Source organism: Pyxicephalus adspersus, chromosome 1 (genome assembly GCF_032062135.1).
Source record: "Pyxicephalus adspersus chromosome 1, UCB_Pads_2.0, whole genome shotgun sequence".
Classification (NCBI taxonomy): domain Eukaryota; kingdom Metazoa; phylum Chordata; class Amphibia; order Anura; family Pyxicephalidae; genus Pyxicephalus; species Pyxicephalus adspersus.
The window spans coordinates 61,227,656-61,245,784 of NC_092858.1; the positions used below are offsets into that span (position 1 = coordinate 61,227,656).

At 36.2% G+C, this 18,129-nt stretch overlaps 1 protein-coding gene across 1 annotated transcript in view; it reads left to right on the plus strand.

The window, feature by feature from the left end:
- The window catches only part of NALCN (sodium leak channel, non-selective), a 217,002-nt gene that overhangs the window by 51,041 nt on the left and 147,832 nt on the right, over positions 1-18,129 (plus strand). Inside the window, exons 7-8 of the mRNA XM_072400953.1 lie at positions 866-994; positions 14,177-14,328. Coding sequence (XP_072257054.1) covers positions 866-994; positions 14,177-14,328 — 281 coding nt within the window. The remainder of the gene's footprint in view (positions 1-865; positions 995-14,176; positions 14,329-18,129) is intronic.

An 18,129-nucleotide genomic window follows, 5' to 3' on the forward strand; every position in this document is an offset into this window, starting at 1 on the left:
AAAAAAAAAAAAAAACAAGTTTAAAATAAAAAACACATACAAAATAACGAATTTAAGAAAAAAAAAAAAAATGTCGAATGCAGCAAAATTCGGTTCGGGTATACCCGAATTCGAACAGCCATATTTGGGTCGAATATAGGGACAACCTGAATTCGAACATTAACACTATTGGTAAAATCTTCTATTCTGATTCCTGTATCACAAGAACTAGAACCAATTCAATGAAACTGATGCCATTTACAGATTCAGCAGACCTGAAATACACTAAATATATTAAAAAATCCTTGGCAAGTGAAATTTTTTTTTTTTGTTGAGCTGTTTAATTATCATTACTCTTCTTTCTCACCTATGAACAGGGTTTCCAACAACTGACTTTCGGTACATTACATTTATACTAAAACAGACATTTTATTGATGTGACTATTGTTCCACAGTTCAGACAAAAGGCATGAACAAAGAGGTTCAACAAAGCGGTACTATCGTAGGGCAAAAAATTATGATTTAGTTAAAAATACAACCATTTTTATTTATTATCTAAAAATACATCAAAACACATATTAGAACATTGAAAGTTTGCATAATCACAATACAAAAAATGTTCATAGAACCCTTGCAATTTTTAATTAGTATATAACTCCTCTAGAATATCACTCATAAAAAAATAATTCACTAGGGGGAAATTGTTACACATGGCATGAACAAAGAGGTTCAACAAAGTGGGACTATCTTAGGGCAAAAAATTATGAATTAGTTAAAAATACAGCCATTTTTCCTCTAGAATATCACTCATTGGAAAATAATTCAATAGGGGGAAATTGACTGGAGGGAAAAACAGAATTTATTTATGTATTTATTTATTTTACAGGCGCTCAGGGGAACAAATTTGGAGTGTCTCCATATTTTTGTTATTTTTTCTTCTCCTGTATGGAATTCTTGGAGTTCAGATGTTTGGAACTTTCACTTATCATTGTGTTACAAATGATACACAGCCAGGGTAAGTAATGTGGTTCCGGTTTTATTCACACCCTAAAATTATGTGTGTTAGTCATGTTGGTGTTTCAGCCGAAAGCAAGCAAAAACTAACGTTCATGGTGCGTTCCCACATATTACTATCAATGGTGCTTGAATCATAACTTTATAAGCCAGATTAAAATAGTAAGGTACTTCAAATCCTGAAGACATTTTATACATTTCACTGCTGTGACTAAAAACAAAGAGGATTAATTTTTGTCTTTGGTTTTCTAATAATAAAATATGTTTCTAGAATAAATGTTATACTGTATTTACATTTCACATTTTTCTAGAAGGATGTGATTTAAAAAAAACCCTTTCACTGCCACAGTCTTCCTCATATTTTTCCCCACAACTATGATATGAGTGCTCTATGAGTGGAGAAGGATTAGATCTCCTTTCAAGTTTTACTTCTATAGAAGGCCCTGTTAGTGAGATTTCTCCTTATTCTTCCATTAGCAATGGATTTACCAGACAGTTTTTAATGGCACCCTCAGTGCATTAAGCCATAGCAGGTCAATGCACTACCATGCGTTTTGGCACAATTCTGAAAAAAAGGTGCATGTGTTTTTTTAAATAGGTTTCCTTTACATAGTGTGTGTAATGCACATGCATTAACATAGGAGACTAGCACTGACAGGTGTATATAGGTCCTGACTGAAGAAAAATCTTTAACAGAGATGTACACAGAGAAAAAAGGCAACAGGTGTTCCTTTTCTAGCATTTAAAAAAATATTGTTGTGTGTGGTACAGGTTGTATCTCCGTTCTTGGTAAAGAATATTCTCACAGATGCCAGGAGGAGAAATCCTTAGCTATTCAGTGTAAAACTAAAAGAAAAATGTTCAGCTAGACATCCACCTTGGAGGAAAATTGTATCACTGTACAGCTGTTCTTTTATTCATTTCTCCCATGTTCACAAATCAGTTTTTAGATGTAAAAGAAAATATAAGTAATTTATTATGATTTTTATGTACAATCATGGGAAAAATAAGTAATGGTTTTCTGTATGACTTAATATGTCTCTCACATTGTGGAATCATTTTACACCCATTTTTATTTACATTGGTCCAATTTGTAAGGTTTGCAACCATTTGATTACACACAGCTCTGTTTAAAGGCCGTGATCTTTTTTAGTCATTCTGATGTAGATTTTCTGGTGTGCTTGCGATCATCGTCCTATTGCATGTAAAGCAGGAGGAACTGAATAGACCTATTAGCACATTTTGGAAAGAGACATATGCTATCTGCACAGTATTGTGACTATAGTACTTTTTAGATTATAAAATATAAACATTCTTCATGGAATGAGCTGCAATGAGTTACTACTAGAGACCTGACTTAAAAGTTTTGATGTGTATGTATTATGGTGGACTTTCCAATGACTGATATTTGCTTGTACCCAGCAAGGGCTCACAGTATCTCTGCATTTACTCAGTTGAGCAGAGAAATGCAGAGAATTACATTGGAAGCGTACACAGAGGCTGCCTGTTGTGTACTATATGATATATTTAAAAATATTACTAAGCAATCGAACAGCAGCTGGAAAATGAAGTGATCCAGCAGTCATGCTTTAATGACTCTTCTCCAGCTGTACACATTATCACGGATGGCTTGAATAAGCAGACTGCAATACCAAGAGAAGATTTTCACTTTAAAAAATATAATTGTTCTAGTTTATTAAAATATGGTTGGAAGAGAAAATGAAAGTATCATGCACATTTTTTTATTATCTTTTTATTTGCTTAGGAAACAAAAGGTAAACAGACATACTGGCAGTCAGAGATGAATAGTTATATGGCTGATGCTAGAGACTAAACACCACAGTTCTCTACATTGTAATATCAGCTACACGAGACAAGCACACAATTCATACTTTAAAAACTGGAATTGTAATTTTGCAGCAGTATAAATGTGTTTAAATGAATCTGACCTGTCATACAAAATACATAAAATGTAATGCCATATTCTACACTTGTCTATTCTATCCTGAAGCCACCCACATCATTCAGATACTATGACAGGTAGTGGGATTTAGCACGATCATATACTGTGTGCACAGTTTGGAGTTTGGATGTCAGCAGTTGTACACTAACATGGGGAATAGGTATACCATATATGATATACACATTACACTTCAGTTCTAGTTCTAGTATATTTTCAGGCATGTCAGGTTCACGTTTATGTAAGTTTTCCTTCTTACATTTTGCAATTTGTCTGCAAATTTCTTCTGCTTTCTGCCTGATTTTCTCCTAAAACTAATACAGGTAAAGGTATTAAGGATCTGGGTTGGCCTTTCTATCCCACAGCAATATGGACCAGGGTCTCAGACTAGCACGGCAGTTATGCCCGTGGTTGTCAGGAAAGGGGTGTGTCAGTCTGAGAGTAGGAAGGGAAGCTGAATGGAGCAGGACTGGGTTCCGTGTTGTTTTGCAGCTAAGACTTTAAAGCTGCAACATTTGCTACTTGTGAGTACCTGGTCCCCTCCCATACTTGATTTGTGCACCATCTGGGATTTATTGCTGAAGTAAGCCATTTCGTTATGCTGGACTAATCTGCTTTGTGTTGCATTATGCTGAAGTAAAGTTGTATTTGAGTTAAGCCTGAACGATAATAAATGGACTTTACGAACATCTACGCCGTCCTGCAAAGTGCTGATCCCCCTAACTTCTATATTTATATATATATATATATATTCTTTTTTGGTAATTGAATGTAAAGTTATGTTTCTTGATTTGACCCCACAAGACAATATAGCTATACAAGTTATGATCAGAGGGAACTGAAGGCATTAAAAGAACTTTCCAACAAATTGGTGCATAGCACAGTAAAGAAAAAAAGAAATGTATATGTCTCATTCTGTCACAAAACCCCAAAATAGGAGGATTATTTTTTATCTCAGTACAATCAGTAGAATAACGCTAATCATTCCTTCATGCCTCATCAGCCAGATTCACATCCATAATCACCGTTGTATGGTACAAACATCACCTAAAATTACACAGGTCAACAAAAAATTAGTTTTGATAATCATCAAAAAACACAGCAAATTTTTCTAAATCAGTTTTTCTAGAAGATTTCAGATCAGTTTTCAGTTTTTCCTTACGTACAGAACAGGTACAGTTATGAGAACTAATATAGTTAACATTGTATGTGCATGTATTTTGTACTAAAACGTAAGCACCATTGAAGTGAATGTTAACACATCTTCAGTGTGAAGTAAAATAAGGCACACGGCGGTATAGATCTACTGAACAGTGTCAGTCAGGTACCATTGTTTCTTCAGAAAAGCTTAAAGTATGTTTTTCTTGTGTACCCTTTGTCTGGATTGTCGTGGTACAGCATCCAGCAGTAGTCAGCCATCATACTTTACATACTTTGGCCTTTACAAGGTTCTTCATCAAGCCTAACTTGATATAGAGAGGTGGCAGAAGTGTTTTATGTGGATCAACCAGGCTGAAACCTGACACTGCTTGTTCTGGGCTTATAGGTATCTCTTGGTAGCTGATCACGCTTGACATAATGGTCTCCCGTAGATTGGCTTTCCCACAGGCATGGGGAAAAAGCATTATTTTGTGAATCCTCCTTGCATTTCCATCAGCAAGCCAATGACCTTTAGATCCCCACAGATGTTCCACTGGTGTGTTATATACTGGATTGCTTCAAGTATTAACTTCATGTTGTCATAGGGCTTTTAGGTTAACGGTATGGGCAATCGGTAAACTTGGTTTGGAATTACCATTATGCAGTTGACTGCTTTCAAGCTTCTTTTAGAGATGAAGATACGCTATTCAGATGAAACATGCTCTTGTGACAAACTGTTAAACAGTACATTTATATCATGTCAGTAGCACGGTGAGCCATCACTAGTGAAGAACATTGTCAAGGTATGATTTTGTTTTCTGTAGTGAATTACAGTTACACCCTTTGCAAGCAAGTGCTTCTGTTTAAGCCTTGAAGCAAGAAGTTCTGCTGTGTCTTTGGAGAGATTCAGATCACGAACAAGATCATTCAGCTCTGCTTGTGTAAAGGTCTCTGGTTCTGAATCTTCATCCGGCAAATAGTCAGGATCAGATGATTGGGGGTTGTAACTGGCAGCAACTACAGCGCATTCCTCGTTGCCTTCTACAGAAGCTAGTCCATCATGTGGCGGGACGGCAATGAATTTTTTATAATGAATTTCACACAATATATAGTTAGCTGCATCACAAAAATTACATGTGCTAGAGAAAAAAAACACAGATTTGAAATCCGCATCAAAAATACTACACAGCCCACATAAAATTATATCTGATGAAAATGACATGTGTTATAGAGCCATTAATTCCAAACTACATACAGCAGTCTTAGACCTTATAATGAATCAGTACTAACCACAGTACATTTTGAAATAAATGGAATTCTAATGCAAAAATTCACTGTTCCTAAAATTTTTTCTCTAAGGCTGCTTGTATTCAGAAACATGCACTAAGTTGGGTCAACATGTTAGAGTAGGAGGTCAGGATAGAATATTTAGGCAAACCGCAGCTCCTGCTTAAATATGTACCTCCTCTCCCATGCTGACCCTCACAGACTAACCTGCTCTCAGAACCAGTCTTGTTCCAGGGAAGAACATTCACCATCATTTTATCAACCTCTAGAGTGAAGAGGTATCATTTAGCTTGCAATTCACTCACAGTACAATGACGCAGAAAATTGCACCTATGTCATTAAGTCACTGATGGTCACAACATTATTGTATACACCACATGATCAGCCAAATGCTCATTGTCTGAGCATATGGCACTATGGTACTCTCATTTTCAGAGTGGATGACATCATCAACCCCCTCAAATGACAGGGGTCAGGCCAGGTAATTGGCCCTTCAGGCTCTAAAACCTTCAGTAAGGAGGAAACTCTACTAAACATAATAGGGAGGCAATGAATTATTAAAAACTTGGATTTGCACAAAAGCACTACATCTTTACTTGTTTGTAGATTATATTCATACAGGACCATACACTGCTAGCACAAGGCCACAGACCTGAAAACAGTTGTCAGACTTACAACCCAGCTCTGTAGATTACACTACCCTGTTTTATAAACTGTACTGTTACTTACCTATTCCACATCACCTCATTCTATATGCTATGATGTCTGTTCTCTATTCAACACTGCCACACCTTGCTAGTACTGGGTTGGACCCTCTTTTGCCTTCAGAATTGCTGTAATTGTTCATGACACAGATTCAACAAGGTGCTGGAAACATTCTTTGGGGATTTGGTCTATATTGCCATGATAACAGCACACAGTTGCTGCAGATTTGTCAGCTGCACATCCATGATGTAAATATCCCATTCCACCACACCCCAAAAATAGAATATATCAAATCTAATAAACTATGATCAGGTAACTGTGTATACCATTTGAATACAGTGAACTTGTTTTCATGTTTAGGAAACCAGTTTGAGATGATTTGAGACATGTGACAGGTTATTAACCTGTTGGAAGTAGCTATCAGAGGATGGGTACACTGCAGTCGTAAATAGATAGACATGGTCAGCAACAATACTAAGACATGCTCAGTTGGTACTGAGCAAGCCAGGGAAATATCACCCATACCATTACACCACCTTCAGCCTGAACCAAAACAAGATTTATCAATTGTTTGGGCAACATTTTTCCAATCTTCTTTTGCCCAGTCTTGTTGAGCCTGTGTGAATTGTAGCCTTAGGTGCCTGTTCTTAACTGGCACTTTGTCATCCATGTAAAAGACATAATTAGTACATGTGAAAGTAAAATGTTTAAATATTTTCCCATTGCCCTGTGGTCCTTCATTTTAAAAGGTAATCAGTGCATGCATATGCAGTGCTCAACCCAGAATTTTTTTGGGTTGAGCAGGAAGAAGTTTAGGCAGGTGGCAGCCCCTGTATTATGACCCAACTGTTCTGTAACCACCCAAAAACAGCCAGGTGGTTACTGAAATGTGCCGGGTGCTGCGCCCAGCTAAAAGGGGCTGGGGAGAACACTGCATATGGTGTTGTACTGATATCTTTAGCTTGGTGGAGCTTGTGTTTGACATTACATAAAGGATAACAGAATGTAAATCTTTCAATAACTGGTACCATATATATATGCTAATAACAACAATTAATCAAATCATTTTTGCAAAATAAATGGATACATATTGTACTACATACTGTAAAAATCACAGAAACAAAGTAAATAATTGTAGTAATCATGTAGACACATGTCAACACAAATTGGGCAGAAATATTAGCAATTGTGTATGAATTCAAAATTCTGAATTATTAAGTAAAAATAATTAATACCATATTCACTATAAAACCAGCATAGAACCTTTGAGTCTGATCAGGCAAAATGGGTGACTGGCTCACTGATGTGACAGAGGTAGATAAATGGGGAAAGAAAATATCTCACATTAACATTTATTGTTTTTTTGATCATAATATGTGGGTGCACCTATGTCAGCTAGATTAAAATTCAAGAAACAAAATTGATGAGAATATTTATAAACGTTGGCATACTGCAAGAAGTCCCTAAATAGATGTACAATGTATCAAACAGAATATGGTATATATATATATATATATATATATATATATATATATACATAATAGAAAATATTATGTATTATGTATATACAGTCTTGTATATTTTGCAAAATAAACAAAATGGTTTATACTTTTAGATGCAATAAGTTTTTCTTGAGTCATCCCTTGTTACTGACAAATCATTTGACACACTCACATTCCATTTAGATCCAGCTCTGTCTGTTTCAACCTACCCTAGCCAAAAAACTGAAGTGAAAAGCACATTTTAATTGCTGCAAGTACCTTTGCTGGTCTCCACATCAATACGTGTCCCTGTAGAGCCTCCTGGATCCTAGAGCTAGGCTGAACAAAGGACCTAAACCATGCCCTTACTGATTGCTAAACCCTACATACACCACAAGTTATCTGTATTTTAATACTGTTGGTACCTTAGGCACATATATGTTATAGCCTTATAACCGCTCTAAAATTAGTTATCATACAAATTTAACTATACTTAATTCTGTTTTAGGTAATTTGAACATGAACCAATAGAATACAGTTAATACTAAAACCAAAATATCTTTGAATATTTACTGAGATTTTATTTATGCTGAATATCAAGACAACTGTGTATTACTACAATCCAGTATGATTAATTTGCCTTTGGTTCATTAAAACAGTTGCTGACACTGCTGACCAGTTCATGCTGATAAGGCAAGCATAATGATTAGGCACTAAGAATAATAATTGTGTTGATACTATATGTACATGAGAACAGACTGTTTAAAAAAACAATGTTTGTCTATGTGGTAACAAAAATGATTGATCATGTGCTGTGTAAATTTTGAGAAATTTCAGGTACCATATCAGAAGTTTGGAAAGGGTGGGCTAAGTATTGGAACCCACATTAAAAAGAAGTTTATTAGAAAAACTAAATTGGAATTACAAGCATATCTGATAGTTTTCTCCTCTTGATGTTATGATGGCAAAAGTAGCACACTTACTTAAAAAAAAAGCTGTAACTCTCCATGGTTCCAATCACCTGGTATTTCCCAAGTATGCAATCTCCTGAATTTTGGGGGGCATTTCCAATAAAAAAGGTTTCACTTTGTGACAGGGCTTTTATTGTAGCACCTTCCCCTCATTGCTTTGCTATATGGATTTCAAGTAAATCCCATTTAACTGGTCCCCTGGTGGTGTCCACTAACTAGTTACTAGTACTAATATTGGCAATTGTACCATGCAGCAAATCACTCCAGGCTTGAAGTTTAAGAGAAACCATCATGTACCATCCAGTGCATTTTACACGATTTGAAAAAAAAAGTATATGTTTTCATATGTAAATACAGATCAGTCAGTAATTGATGTATAGTTTGCCTATTAGCCCTAAAATGGATCCAGTAAAACTTAAAAAAAAAAAACATTTGGCAAAACAATTGCAAATAGAAACCAAAAGCATTAGGGTCAGTGAGTGCAGTAAGAGACTTTCGATGTCAGTGTTTGCAGCAATTTACATGAAGTGCAATATCTATTAGGGCACTGTCAATCTGTTAGGTTTTTACATATAAAACATATTTCAGATTGTAAATAAATGCATTGGTAAGCAGTGAACACACTCTGTCCTTTCTGCCAAAACTCCTATTTAACTGTTGGACAAGAAAACACTCATTTAGCCAAAGGCAGCACAATTAAAAAGTGGGGTAGTGGAATGCAGGGCAAAGCATTCCAGCACACTGACATTTTTATCCACTCAGCATGGAATAATAGTAGGTGCCCACCAGAGGATTCTCACACAGGCCAGTCTGAGCTGGGCCCTAAAGATTGGTACATGTATTAGATGCATGCTATTGCATAAATCTCTATCTGTGCTCCAGGAAATTAAAGTACAGGTGTGCTTTAATGTAGAGTTTGTTCTTTAACATTTAAAAGTTTCTGACAGTTCAATTTGTTGCTGTCAGTTAAGGGAAAAATCAGCAGCATAATTCTTTATTAAATAGTGTAGAACACTGTTGTGCTCACCACTTTCAAACTGTATAGTGCACCTGTGGCATATAAAGGATACCCACATCTTTGTATGTGTCAAAAGTTTGCAGTCAGGCAGAGTAAAAACAATGAAATGGACCAAATTCAAGCTAAAAGCCGGCATGGTTCTAATGTTTGAAATGCAAAGTGCAGCAGGCTGTAGCAATCCGTTTACATTTTGCTGACTTCTTTGTGTATTGCTCCTTGCCTTAATAAATATACCCATCAGAATTCTATGTTGTGTAGAAAATTGTGTATGTGGAGATATTTGAACCATTTACTGTGGCAGAAAGATTTACAATACACAGTCAAATACAATATTAAAGGTTTACATTACCTGGAAGTTTACAGCAAATAGGCTAAATTTATAGGTAGCATTAAATTCCAGCAACTATGTTTTATTGAACTTTGCACATAGAAAAAGCTGCAAAGGGATTTGCTATTTTTGGACAGTGAAAGGTCAATTCCTCCCGGCTGATTTTGTCCTTTTTATTGCAATGGTCATTCAAAGTGCACTGGTGATTGATTTGAACACTCTGCCAAAGTATGTGAGGAGAATGATAGTTCTTGAATAAATTATATAAACATTTTACATTAATATCTGTTTTCTACAATGATTTGTAGATGGCAGATGTTAACTAAGCTCAGCTGGGCTTCGTAATTATTATACCGGTGGAAAAAAATTAAAATTTCTACCAACCCTATACATACACATAAACATTTTAACCACTAAGTGACTTTATCATTAAGTGACTTTAGAAATAATTGTTGTGGATAACTATTAAATATGTGTTACTATCTCATAACCTCTATGTGTTGCTTTTTTCTTTTCCTGTAAAAAAAAACAAACTCAGGACAAAATAAAGTACCGGTAATTTATAATCAAGTTCATTCTGTTAGCATTGTGATATAAGACACATTCCAAATTTAAAAATCAAGTTCTTCTAATTAATAATAATTTCTTTTAATTAGATTATTACAAATCTAGAATTTTGGCTATAAAGGTATGAACAACAGGCTGTATTTTAGGAGTATTGTTAACTGCATTATTAATATTATATACCGGTAATAATATTAATAATATTAAAAAACAGTGATTATATAGTGCCAACATATTATGCAGTGCTGTACATTAAATAGAGATTGCCCCCTCACTGCTTACCATGTTTCCGTGGATACTCCTCATTGGGTTACTAGCGAGGTGGGCATGGTAATTCGCGTCTTAGTGGAAAATCTATTGTGGATTCCCCCCAGGGTGCGCCCTGTAATTATCAACCCACTACTGAGACACTTTATCCAGATTTGCCCCTTAGTAATGTTCCCTATCCCTTTGAACGAATTTGTGCTAGTAACCCCCTTGGTAAAGGCCTGGTCTCTGCCGTGTATGATACTCTGGTACGTAGACATATCTCAGTGCCTCTACCCTATGTGACCCGCTGGGAGGGGGATTTGGCTGTGTCCTTGGGACAGGAGAAGTGGGAACAGATGTGGGACTCCACTGCTCATTGTAGCATTAATAGTTTGGCTGTCAAAGTAAACTATAAGCTTATTATGCGCTGGTACATGGTCCCAGTAAGATTAGCCAAAATAAAACCTAATCAGAGCCACAAATGTTTCTGAGGCTGTGACTCCCCAGGCACCCTACATCATATCTGGTGGGAATGTCCCAAATTGCGAAGGTACTGGACACAGGTATACCAAGTAGATTTTATGGTCACGGGACGGTCCTTCCCTAAACGCCCTGCAGACGCCCTGCCTAATTTAAAACCTGAGGTTTGCACTGTGACTCAATTTTTTTTTATTAACACACTTATTCACAGCAGCTAAACTGGTTATAGCGAAAGCTTGGTGGTCCGCCACTCCCACCATTGCACAAGTCAAACAGAAAATGTCAAAGTTCCTGGTCAATGAAAAAATGAGGGCCATACTTACGGACTCCATGTCACGTTTGAATAAAGTGTGGTTACCTTGGATTGATTATTATATGCTGGGATCGCACGAGTCTACTATTCTAAGGTTTTATTGTTGGAGACATAACTAGTTACCTGGACATATTAATACTGTGTGTTGACCCGTCTATCCACTTCCCTCAAGATTATTTTTCTATCAGGTTAGAAAAGTGGGTGGCGCGAAAGTTGTCTAGGGATTTGAAGGCAAAGCATAAGAACTTTAAATTTTTTTTTAAGGTGAATTGAAAGCCAATGAAGAAAACTGCAAAGAGAGGCAACAGAAGAGGAATGGTGGGAAGGATGGATGAGTCTGGCTGCAGCATTCATAATAGATTGTAGAGGAGAGAGTCGGGTTAGTGGAATACCAGAGAGGAGGATGTATAGAGTAATCCAGACGATGGATAAGAGCGTGTACAAGGAGTCTGTTGGTCTCTGGGGACAGATAAATGCTTGGGGTGAAGGAGAGGGCAGAATGGAAGGTGACCCCAAGGCAAGGTGCCCGAAAGGAGGAGTTATTAACAGTGTTATTACCAGGAATTTTGCAGGAGGATATTTTGAATGGGAGGGGGTAAGATCATAATTTGTATTTTATTCAGGTTGGGTTTTAGAAACCTGTCAGCTATCCGTGATGAGATGGCTGACAGACAGCATGAAACCTTATCCAGGACTGAGGGTGACAAATCGGGGTCGTCAGATAGATTTGAGTTTCATCTGCATACAGATGGTACTCTAAGCCAAAGGAGGAGACATGATGAATAAAGAGGTTTATAGAGAAAAGTGAACTGATCCAAGAAGGGGTGGAGAGTAGGAGAGGAGGAATTGCCAATTAAACAAACTTGAAAGGAGCGGTTAGACAGATAGGAAGCAAACCACGAGAAAGAGCACTATCACTACGACTTACTCTAATTAGGTCATTGGCCATTTTAGTAAGGGCTGTTTTGGTGAAATGGGCAGCTCCAATACATGATTGAAGAGGGTCAAGTAGAGATTTGTTGTTCAGATAGTCAGTGAGTCTTTTATAGACAAGGTCCTCAAGAAGTTTGGAAACATATGGGAGAAGAGATATATGATGGTAGTTAAAAAATAGAGAAGGGTCTAGTGAGGGTTTCCTTGAGGATAGGGAGAAAAATGTCATGTTTGAAGGCAGAGGGGAAGATACCAGTAGAAAGGGAGAGGTTGAATAGTTCAGTAAGAGTGGGGGCCAGGGTGGAGGAGCGAGCATGGAGTAGATCAGATGGTAGTGGGTCAAGCAGACAGGTAGTATATTGAGATAAAGGACTTGATTTATTAAAGCTCTCCAAGACTGGAGAGGATCCACTTTATTCAGTGAAGCTGAGTGACACAGCAAACCTGGAAAAGGTCTGGTCCAGGACTGAAAACATTTACTAACAAATAGCAAATTACTAAGAAATCCATTTCAGGTTTGCTGGATCACCCAGCTTCACAGTTAAAAATATATTCTCTCCAATCTTGGAGAGCTTTAATAAGTCAGGCCCAATGAAAGAAGAGAGGAGAACTATTATTTTTTTATAGGCAGTTGGAGGTGAAAGCAGAGAGATTGCTAAAGTGACCAATCTACACTGCTTACCTGTAAAAATGTGAAGCCTCGTCCCTGGATATGCAATGTGGCAGGAAAATGTCAATTGCAGGGCTGATTGAATGATAGGGAAATTATAAATATAAAGGAAATTGTTGTAACAGACATATACACATTCACATCCACTGTATCAGGGACACCTTTCTAATACTGGGTTGGACCCTTTTTTGCCACTGCAATTATTTGTAGCATAGATTCAACAAGATGCAGGAAACATTCCTCTGTCATTTTAGTTCATATTGAAATTAGAGCATTGATTTGTGAGCTGCACACCCTTGATGCATATCTCCTGTTTCACAGCATCCCATAGGCACTCAGGAGAGAGATCTGGTAACTAGAGGCGACAGTTCTGACCTCTGGCATATTTTTTATCCAAAGAACTGGCACTCAATGGATATTTTGCCTTTTTTAAGACCATTCTCTTTAAGCCCTTGATTTGGTTGTATATAAAAATCCCAGCAGATCAGCCCATCTGGCACAAACAGCCATTTTGAAGTCATTTGAATTACCTTTCTTCCCCATTTTGCTGCTCTAGCAAGATATACATGCCCAAATTGCATATAAATAAATATATATATATATATATATTTTTTTTTTTTTTTTTTTTTTTTGGAAATGATGAGTTAGCTCATCCAACTAAATCTTTTCTTTGTGGTTAACAGACTGTTTAAAACGAATACACAATATTTTGTACACAACTGCATCTTTTGTGCCTATGACAGTGAATGGTTGCTTTAAATTGTTAAAAGAAATGAATAGTGATTCTGTATATACTTTTTCTTTCTTTCATTATTATGAATAAAAAGTAAAAAGTGTGCCTTACTCAGGTAATATATCCTTAGCCATATGTCACATGTTTATATTAAAACAAAAATTGTATATATAAAATTAATGATCAAAAATTATTCATTTGAAAAATGTATACATCAAAAAATTAGGTGTAATTGACCCAAATTCATTACAGTTTGTCTTTAATATTGCAGCACTACCACTCACCTATTACATTCTGTCAGTATTGTATTTGAAAGCTTGACTGCATTCTTTCCTATTGTTGTTATCCTAGAAATGTAACGTGGAATAATCTTGCCATTCCGGATACTCATTGTTCACCAGATGGAGAAGGGTACCAGTGTCCCCGAGGCTTTAAGTGTATGGATCTGGAAAACCTTGGTCTGAGTAGACAGGAACTTGGATACAGTGGCTTCAATGAAATTGGTATGTGCTAGTAAATATGTATATTTATACAGTACATATTTTTAAAACTATCACAGTATGCACTTATATGTGTATTTACAGTTGTATGCTTTTCTCTGGTTCATTCTTTTAGCTATCTTTTCATACATTATTTATTTTTTATACCTAAACTTACTTAATAATTTTATTTGGATCTTTTTTGATTAATAACAACTTTTACACATTTATCTTATAGTCTTTTACCCATATCTTTGCATATGTGCAATATACAGGTTTTATTTGGCACGCAGGAGTAGTGTCACTGTCTGTTTTGTCTTTCATTGTTTCTTAAACCTGTTCAAACAAACTATTACCATACAGACATGGCTGGATTCCTAATATTGAGCTTATAGGGATACAGCCTTTGGCATCCATAGAAATCCCCCATGGCTGGGGTCACTTTTCACACTGGACATTTTCGTGTTGTACCAGGCATTAGGCAGAACTCCGGGCAAACAACTAAGTATACAGTTAAAATAGATATATGTGTGCTATTTTTTATACCAAAGGTTTTGTGTTTTTTTCATCCTTTCAAGAGATTTACACAGCCCTCCCAATCAAGTACGGCTCTGCCTGGCAGAACAGGAGAGTTGGTCTTTCTCTGCTGTAGTTCAGTAAAACAATAGAAATATCCAGCTCTGTTATTGAACACCTACCTCCTTGTCTTCTGTGCACTGCAGAACAACTGACTTGTACCTGGCTGTGCTTCCATAACTTTAACAGGCTAATACCTAGTCAAATCAAGGCATTTACACTTCTTGCAAAAAATAAAAATAAATACATTTATTACACAATTATTTATTTGATAGCCATAGTATAGCCAAGTATCTTGTAAATCTGCCCAGAGTTCAGCTTTAACCATATCAGAACATTGGGCCTGATTTATGAAAGCTTACCAAGGCTGGAGAGGATACACTTTCATCAGTGAAGCTTCACTGATGAAAGTGTATTATCTCCAGCCTTGGTAAGCTTTTATAAATCAGGCCCATTGTGTCTGTATATATAACTTTATGTGAGATTGCTAATAGTAGAAAAAAAATGTGATCAATGACTGGACGGAAAAAAGATGTCTATTTGTCTTGTTCTGTCTGTGGGCAAAATTCCATGGTGTCTCAAGGTAATTGAGACATTTGGCTGTCCATGTAGGTGATTTATTTTTCCCATGGCAATGTGCATTACCCTTTTAAATGATAGGAATACAATGGTAGTTGGGCTTTGCACTGAGAAGAGAAGAGTGCAAAGAAGAGTGAAACCACTCCTTTGCACAGAAAGGAGTGGTTTCAGTTTTCGAAGTTAGAGAAGTATATTTTGTAGTTGTAGTTGTTGTTGTAGTTAGGGTAGGAATATGTTATTAGTTAAGTGATAACTAGATAGAGATAGGGTTTATTTTTAGAGTTGTTTAAGAACTAATTTTAAAGGTTTGGTTTAATTTGAGGAGTGGGTTAGGTGAAAAGAAAGGACACTTGCAGTATGAGAAATAAATGTCTACCTTTCTTCAAAGACTGATTGCTTAGCTGTATCTGGCTTCAGTAATTTAAATCACTGACCTGGAACAAAAATGCAGATTTAAAAGCTAGAGTAGAATTTCTGATATGCTTACCTTTGCCAGATCACTGCCTTATAAAGTAAAAAGAAGTCATCAGTAAACAGCATGACAGCTAAGAAACTAACATCTTCAGATGTAGATGTCAGAGAAAGCACCCTTGATATTCTTTTAGGTCTTCTTTAAAGCAGAACATAACTGTTTCCTAAAAGAAATCTCAAAGTGAAAATGTTCAATAATGTTTTTTAAAGATCTTTAGTCAAACCATTGTTGTCTTACAGTGATTTTTTAGATTTAGCTTCTAGCACATATGCAGTGGGTTTATTTCCCCCTTCATGTCCTGAAATGGCTTTTGTCATTGATGGTCACATGTGTAGCACCCTAACAACTGCTGCCTGCAGATCTAGAGACTACGATAGCACAATTTTCACTAGGTGGGTAGATAATAGGGTTTAGTTCAACTTTAAGAGTTCATTTTAGGTTAAACGTTAGCTTAAAGGTTGGGTTTTACAGTGGACAGTTATAAAAGGAAAAGGTAAATTGCAGTATTCATGTGTTATGATACCATTTTATTCCTTCAGCTATCACAGCACTCCAGATATAGTTAGGTCACCATACAGTGCAGTTATTTTCAATCAGTAAATAAAATAATCATGGTTACAGAAATACATAGAATTGGTCAGGTAGAGAAATTATAGCAGTATTTTACACTGACAGACATGTCAAATTTACATAATCCAAGCCTACACCAAATCTAATAGGATGTCTTTCTGGCCAAGATATAAGAATTCAACCATATTTATTATGAATTCTGACATAATGTATACTGTATGCAGGCATTTTTTTCTTAAACCAGTCATTTACATTTAGATGAAAGTGCTTCTTTTGCCCAGTCACCTACAGTCGTCTATTGGTAAATGAAAACTATTGCAAAACATGTTTGTTTTCTCTCACATCCATGGAAAAAATACATCAATAACTAACATAAGTATGTTCTTTAATAGGACTTTTATTGATTGGTTTCGTAAACATTGTTACACTTTCTGTAATAATATAAACATAATGGATTAATTGATAAATTGTAAACTGTCCAGCTTTTCTTATAATTGCCTCTGCACCTTTAAATCTTTTCCCCAGCACCTGGCCAAAGGATAGAACCTTTTATATCAGTATTAGGATAAACCCCACCATGTGTAAACTTTACATGCACTGCATTGGTGTTCTTGACAGTCTGCTTTTTGGTACATTGTGGTGTGTTGGCAGCCCATTTCAAATGAATAGGCTGTTTTGACTTAATATCCATCAATGTATGCAATATTGCACCTAAAGTGCATGTGGTAAATGAACATTTGTATGAAACATAAAAACAACCTCCCTGTGAGAAACACAGTTTCCCCCTTAACTTCTCATCCCACAAATGCTAATTATCATGGTGACCCTCTGGCTTCAATACATTTGCATCTGGGGCCTTGTTCCTACTATGTGTGTTACAGTAATGTTCATTGTTTAAAAAATGAATAAGTACTGGATCGTGCATTTGATTGCCAGTCCCTTAAATATTCCACAGGGGAGATGAAAACAAGAATGTTAACATCTAAAGATTTTGGACTTTTTCAATGGCATTAAAGATAATTGGTAGTACTTTTATAAATACAAAACCTTTATTTACAATATATCAAAACAACATGTTATCTGAATACATAGCCACGTAACTGTATGTACTAAGGGGTGGTAAGGTAAGGGGTTGGAACCCCACAATTCTCACAAAGTTGTAATACAGCAAAGCATATGAAAGGAGAACATGAATCACATCTTTCGTAGATTGTAAAGAAAAATCTGGTGGGTACCTGTAAAGCATCAAAGCATTTTGCAGTACACAACTGCTTCCTCGTGATGTTTGGTACCCTAAAAACAATGATGTATAAAACAATAGGTCCATATGTGCATCAAAAACACAATACCCTACACAAACAGGTAAGCATTGAATATAATTCACATATAGTCATCAAGTATTCCAAAGCATAATATCTCAATCACTTGAATAGAGGCAAGTGTGGCAGGAGTAACCAGGTAAGTATCTTAGCAAAATGTATCTTAGTATTGGTAAAAATACGGCAGAGATTTTCTTATACTATGCTGAAAAGTCCATTTAAAAACAAATTACACACCCAGCTAGATGAAATCAGTGGGAAATAATGCCGTAAAGGATATCAATACATCGGCAGAAAAGTGGGGGGTTT